At 33.1% G+C, this 6,986-nt stretch overlaps 2 protein-coding genes across 2 annotated transcripts in view; both read left to right on the top strand.

Annotated features, from left to right (window-relative positions):
* Positions 1–6,986, top strand: part of LOC132184033 (ankyrin repeat-containing protein NPR4-like) — a 53,068-nt gene that overhangs the window by 32,069 nt on the left and 14,013 nt on the right. The gene's annotated exons all lie outside the window — the stretch shown is intronic.
* On the top strand, positions 42–4,677 carry LOC132184022 (uncharacterized). The gene is made up of 6 exons (XM_059597505.1): positions 42–1,125; positions 1,213–1,497; positions 1,572–1,832; positions 3,514–4,056; positions 4,169–4,318; positions 4,587–4,677. The coding sequence occupies exons 1-5, from the start codon at positions 816–818 to the stop codon at positions 4,312–4,314; spliced, it is 1,545 nt and encodes a 514-aa protein (XP_059453488.1). The 5' UTR covers positions 42–815; the 3' UTR covers positions 4,315–4,318; positions 4,587–4,677.

Here is a 6,986-nt window from a genome sequence, read left to right as displayed (position 1 = left end):
GCTTCTTGTTTGTATGTAAATAAGAGAGAAAGGAGAACGTGTCTTATCTGTCTTGTCTGTAAATAAGAAAATTTGATTTGATTGGCGTAATTTTGCTTTTGTAGAATTGAAAAGTATCTCATTGTATGGTTTTTGGTTTACCAGGTGAGTAAGGAGAAAATAATTAAAAAATCCACTATTTTTAGAAGAGCAACAAAAGTAGTGATGAAAATGTGAACATTAATGATGTTAATTTCCATGAGAATGTTTATGTTTGTAGGATTTGTTTTCATATAGAATTAGAACCTAGAGTTTTAGATGCTTAAATTTTTATCAAATTTTTAAAGTAACTATTTTTCTTGACCCTTTTAAGAAAAAAAATATAATGTTAATTTTAAAATTGATTACTTTCATTTATACTTTGAACTTAAATATCTCATTCAAACGTGATATAAAAAATTTTCACTAATCTTGAGTAGTACTTAAGTTAATTACTTATAGAAAGGAAAAAAAAAAAATGCTTTTGGTTATCTGGTCTCCGACGCAAGCAAACTCTTAAAGAAAAAGTGATTCTTGTCCGAGAGGCAAACATAATGGCTCCCCTTTATTTTCCATTTGTACTCTATATTTATTAATTTTCTTTGCCCCAGAATTTGGGTTAAGCTTAAAAAGGGAACTGCGATATATATCAGAAATATGTCTTTTCACCCATAAGGACATTTTATGTAACGGTTTGGAGTGGGTATTTTCCAACAAATATTTTATCATCAATCTTCCTCTTATTGTCTTTCATTAGATCCTAACACCATTTGGATATACGTACCGGCAGATTAAATATGGAAGTAAGGGATGCGTTAGGTGCAGCTGTTCTTAAATATCTTGAGGGATCATATAATTATGTGGATTGGAGTATTCAAGTACAAACCTATTTGGTGGCTAAAGATCTTTGGGACACAATTGAAGCAACTGCCAAACCTCCTAAGGAAGAAGATGATGAAGCTGCTTTCAATGCTTGGAACGACAAGAATTCCATGGCTTTACGTGTGATCAAGAATTCATGCCAGCAGAACACATTTTTTGAGATTAGTGAGATCAGTTTCGCTAAAGATGCATGGAATACTTTAGCAAAAAAATACCTCCCTAAAGGTACTAGCTCAAGTCTCTCTCTCTCTCTCTCTCTCTCTCTCTCTTAAATGCACATGCATGCTCAAACAAAGACGACTTTGGATGCAGTTGTTCTACAAGTTATTGACACAGATAATTATGTGGAGTGGAGTGTTCAAGTAAAAGACCATTTGATGGCCCATGATCTTTGGGACATAGTTGAAGAAACCACCAACCCTCTTTACCAAGAAGATGATTACACCACTGTCCATGCTTGGAGGAATTCTATGGCTTTACATGTGATCCAGAATTCATGCGATCTGGACACATTATTTGAGATTAGGGATATTAGCTCTGCAAAAGTTGCATGGAATACTTTGGAAAAAAAGTACCTCCCTAAAAATACTAACTCAGGTGTCTCTCTCTCTCTCTCTCTCTCTCTCTCATTAATGCACATACATACTCAAACAAAATGGCTTTGAGTGCAGATGTTATTCAGGTTCTTGAGGAATATAATTATGTGGATTGGAGTGTTCAAGTAAAAGACTATTTGACGGCCCATGATCTTTGGGACATAGTTGAAGAAAACAACAAACCTCCTAGGCAAAAAGTCGATGAAGTTGCTTGTAAGGCTTGGAGCAAGAAGAATGGCACGGCCTTACATGTTATCCAGATTTCATGTGGAATAGACGCATTTTCTAGAATTAAAAAGATTAGCACTGCAAAAATTGCTTGGAATATTTTGGCAGGTCTCTCCCTCTCCCTCTCTCTCTCTCCAATGCACATGGTAGCAACTCGCTCCCAAGAAAATTCAAAAATTAAAATAAAATTAAAATGAAAAAAGGAACCAAAAAAAAAAAAAAACTACAGAAATTTTGAAAGCTCTCCCTAAAACCGTGGCTTGTCAAAAGTTAGTCAAAGAAAGCTTGGTGTTGTTTGATAGAGTAATTTTATTAGTCATCTCATTATCACTTTCTCATCCTCTAAATTTGTGTAGGGTGGTTCTCCTATGACGTGTATTTTGTGTTTTTGTTGAAAAAGTATTTTAATGTGATATAAAGGTAAATAAAGTTTTGAATTTTTTTTTTTTTAAGTGTTTTGTGAAAAAAATTGTTTATTAATTTTTTTTTTTTTTTTTTTTTCGTTTTTTAAGAAGAAAGAAAAGAGAAAGGGTTGGCAAACACTCTCCTCTGTACCAGAAGTAGAAGAGGAGAAATTTTGTTTAATCGTGGGTTTAGATACGATGATAATTTTAAAGTAAACCTTATCATGGTTGAGGCCCATGAGGGCCTAAAAGTAAACAAATTTAAACTCCTTTGAAAGAGATTTTGTAATGTTTGAGGGCCTCCAGCGATGCCTCCAGGTAACTTTGTAAACAATTTAATCACGATTTCTATAATCATTAACACTTGTGGGTTCACCATGAAGATTACTTATTACGCAAGTTGAAAATCGTAAGCTCATATTCTGGTTTGTTGAAAATCATTCAATTTTATATATTGATAAAATTGAATGAATTTGTTTATTTCATCACTTTTTGCCATTATATTGATTCTTTATTGTTACACCTTGTATACTCTTCACATTTTAAAAATACTATTTTAAAATTTTATAATATTTTTTTATTAAAATCTTTATTACAATTGTTTCTTCTTGGTTTTATGGTCGGGTAATGAATAATTATCTAGTAAAATATAAGGGGTAATTACATTTTTTTTCATCAACTATCACGTATTGTCAATTTTCTCCCATGAACTGCCAATCTTACTGTTCGTCCCTATCATATTACCATTTTCTTCCCAAAACCCCCCTTCCGTCAATCAAACTCGTTCAAAAAATTGAAATGACCTAAATACCCTAACTTTATAAACAAAAATTACATATAATATCCTTAAAATTAAACAAATATATATATATATATATAATACCCTTAATATATTTAAAAAAAATTAATTTATAAATTTTATACATTTATATTTTTTTGAATTTTTTATTTGGGAGTCTTTTTGTCTGTTAATGAGATTTAACGGCTAAAAGAGAATATTTCATCCAATTTAACGAGTTTGACTGACGGAATGAGGATTTTGCAAAGAAAATAGTAGTTTGATAGGGTCGAATAGTAAGGTTGGCAATTCATGTGGGGAAATTGACAATGAGTGACAGTTGATGAGGGAAAAAGTAGTTACCCCAAAATATAATTAGTGAGCTCATGAGTTTTTATATATATAAACTTTGAATTAATTAGTAAAAGAGTTTATGCAAAACTTTTAGTCGAGATAAAATATAATAAGAATCTTCCCTCCAATTAAGTTTCCTATGTTGTTATAAAGAAGTTGTAGGCAGACATCTGATCAGTTGGCTTGACATGGCAATAGCATGCTTCTTATTGGTACTAATTCTAATTAATCACCTTTTACATATTAATCTCAGAATGGAACCGAACTAATGTTGACCGTGAGGCATTCCTAAAGGTTGCGCAAAACTGGAAGCATATTAATATTGACCATGAGGCCTTCAAAAAGGACTTCAAAAAGGTTGTGGAAAGTGGTGTTTGGAACGATGTAGAGGATTTCCTTATGCGTCATCCCGATTCTGCGGGTTTGAAAATCACAAAAAATGGCAAGACGGCTCTTCATGTTGCTGTTGATGCTGGGCATGAGTCTATAGTGGAGAAGTTAGTGGTGAAAATGTCGGAACAAGAATTGGCTGTAAAAGATGAATATGGGGACACAGCTTTATTTAAGACAATTTATAAGAAAAACTACCGAATGGCAGAGTGCATGCTTAGAAAGAACGTGAGCTTGGTCAGCATTAAAAATTCTTCAGATGTACTTCTAGTTGTTAAGGCTCTTTATTGGAGTAAAAAATTGGCTCGCTATCTCTATTCTCGCACTCCAAAGGAAGATCTAAACCCAGAAAAAGGCACAGACGGTGCTAGACTTTGTCGAGAGGCTATATACAACCAAACTTTAGGTAACAACTCTTGGTCTAATTATCTGTTAGCCCACTATTTCGGATGATATTTCAAAATTTTCTCAATATATATACTTCACTTTTTTTCTTTTTCTTTTTTTCTACACCACAGATATTGCTTTGGATTTAATTGAGCATTTTCCAAGTTTGGCTCATGCTACGGATGAAAACGATTGCAGCCCTTTGTATGCATTGATTACTAGGCCTTTTGCATTCCCGAGTGAAAATCGGCTGGTGTTTTGGAAACGATGGATATAGAAGTGTTAGTACAATCTCTTTTTTCTTTGCTTTTCATTAAACTTAATTTATTGGGATTAATTAGCCTCATCAAAGCACTGAGTAGACGAGATACTCTGCCTTGAGAGGCAGTATATATATAGACAATAGGGCAAAGCCAAATTTAAGAGGTCTATTAGTTATTTATTTAATCTTTTGTGTTGCTCTAAAGAAATTAAATTGTTCATGCAAGACACGTATGAACTTTAGTACCAACTTCTTACTTGAGATTTATTGACCTTTTTGGCTTGAAGGTATATACATTCAACCAGCTCGTGCCATCAAGGAAATTCGTTTGAACATTAGTCAAAGTGTGGAAAAAGGCCAAAGTGATCCAGTTAAAATTCTTGAATTCGGTATGCTGGTGCCTAAACTTTCTTTAATTTCCTAAGGAGCTTCATTTTTTTCCTTTGTCATAATTATTTTAAATGATAATTAAAACCATGATTCACTTCCCCTAGAATTACGAATAATTGAATAACTATCTTTCTTTCTCTATTGACAATATAAATGCATAAAAATTATTTTGGTCATAGTTCCTTAAACTAACTTTTGTTAGAAAATTAATTAGATGACTGAATTCAACTTAATTAACTTCATATGAAATTTAACCATTTTAATAAAAGAGAGCTCCTTTAAATGTCCTATGCTTTTCGTGAAATTCAAGGATTTCAAGGAAAAAAAGAAAAAGAAAAAAAAAAGAAAAAAAAAAAAAGCCTTTTTCCTCTTGCTTTTACTACATAATAAGTCAATAAATATTTGAATCCATGTAACAATTTGTAATTAATGGAAGGTCTTCTTCGTGCGTGCACAAACGTACATATATAATAATAATGGTGTGTTGTAGATGATGTAGGCCCCGTTTGGTTCGCGGATTAGACCCTTGGATTGGACTAGCTAACACTAGGTATAGCTAGTCCTTTGTTTGGTAACACTCTATTCCTGAGAATAATCTATTCCCATGGGATTACTAATCCTATACACACAGGATTGGCTAAGCCACTAAAAAACAAGTGGCTTAGCTAATCCTTTCCTGTGGGATTAAAATTATCGTGTAAATTGCCCACAAAAACTCCACCCTTCTAGCACCCACGTCTCTCAAGGAGACTCTGCAAAACGATCTCCATCTCTTAAAGAGCAACTGTAACATCCCCAGTCCGTTAAGACTGAGTTTGCCACTTTTCTTCTTTTTCAACAAAAATTCTTGCAAAGATCTATAAGGTCTATCAGAGTACTTGATTTTAAAAGATACAATAAATGCGTAAAACATTTTTTTTTTCAAGAGATTTTATTACAAGCGGAATTAGAAAACATTAGATTTTAGTTGCGGAATATCATATCATTACAATAACTTATATGAAAAGACTTTGAAAATTAATAATTATTCCCACCCCATTCCGGCCTCCTATTCCAGCATCCTTTCTACCTGAAAACAAGAAATAAAACAGAATGAGCCCAAAGGGGGCCCAGCAAGTAAAATCCACAACCATAAATAGTTTTACTCCTTGTTCTCAGTTTTGAAAATCGTTTTCACAAATAAATATACATCCAGCCATAATAATATATGTACGTACGGTTGCATCTCCCGTAACATATACATACTATTACATCTAGTAATAGATCATCGTTGTAAATCATCTTTATAAATCATCATCATAATGCATCATTATAAATAATCTTTGTAAATCATCTTAGCATATCTTCGTTGAAAATATAGTATCATTTTCTCATAATAAAGCCCATGTACACTATTACCCCTGTGCACGAGGGTTGCGGGTCCTTGTGACCATGGCACTGAACTGTGGCCACAGCCATGCCCGACCGTCAATTAACTCTTTCTTGGTGCACTCAACGGTCTAGTTGATGTAATACCACCTTCTGGCATAGCCTCCTTCAGTGGTTTCGCCTCCATCCGAGTATCGGTACCGAACTCTCATCTTATCTTATCTTGGGGCCAAAAATACTCTCCTCCATACATGTGCCCTCATTTCATAAACATTTATCTCATCTCTTGTACTTTTCTTTGTACTTCTTTTGATGCATCTTAGGCAACATGTAGGAGGGTTTATCATCATTTTTCTTTCTTATAATCATCATCATTTCTCAACTTTCTTTTCTCAATTTGAAAACCTTTTCAAATATAAACTTGTTGTATTTAAAAAGCGTTTAAATAAATAGAAACTTTCTAGATAATTCTTTTAAAAATCCTTCATGCATGCAACATAACTTCATAATACATAAATAAAATAATCATTTACAATTTACTAAAGAATGAATAAATAGCATGACATGAAGTAATTTTAGAAGGGGTAGTGAATTTACTTACCTCTAGACTGAAGCTAAAAGTGGTATGAAGGAATCTAGTTGCTCCAATATGACTAACACCACTACTATATCTTTTGAAACTACTTTCTAAAGTCCGCTATCTCTTGTGTTCTTTCTTTCTTGTAGCGCTTGGTCTCGCCCTTTCTCTCTCTGTTCTGAGTAAACACTCTTAGAAAGAAGAAAGACCGAGTAAAAAGCGGAAGAAGGAAGAATATGTGCAAGAGATGGGATAGGAGTAGTGAAATTGTGAAGGAGAAGAGCTCTATTTATAGGAGAAAATCAAATAATATTCTACCTTCAATTTACAATTATACCCTCATTTTACTATT

The sequence above is a fragment of the Corylus avellana genome, chromosome ca1 (genome assembly GCF_901000735.1).
Source record: "Corylus avellana chromosome ca1, CavTom2PMs-1.0".
Lineage (NCBI taxonomy): Eukaryota > Viridiplantae > Streptophyta > Magnoliopsida > Fagales > Betulaceae > Corylus > Corylus avellana.
This window is presented reverse-complemented; position numbering and strand designations above follow the sequence as displayed.

Coding starts and splice junctions, on each gene's coding strand:
- LOC132184022 (XM_059597505.1), top strand. CDS start 816: ATGGAAGTAAGGGATGCGTTAGGTGCAGCTGTTCTTAAATATCTTGAG. Junction 1,498..1,571: donor CCCTAAAAATACTAACTCAG/GTGTCTCTCTCT, acceptor CTTTGAGTGCAG/ATGTTATTCAGGTTCTTGAG. Junction 4,057..4,168: donor TATATACAACCAAACTTTAG/GTAACAACTCTT, acceptor TCTACACCACAG/ATATTGCTTTGGATTTAATT.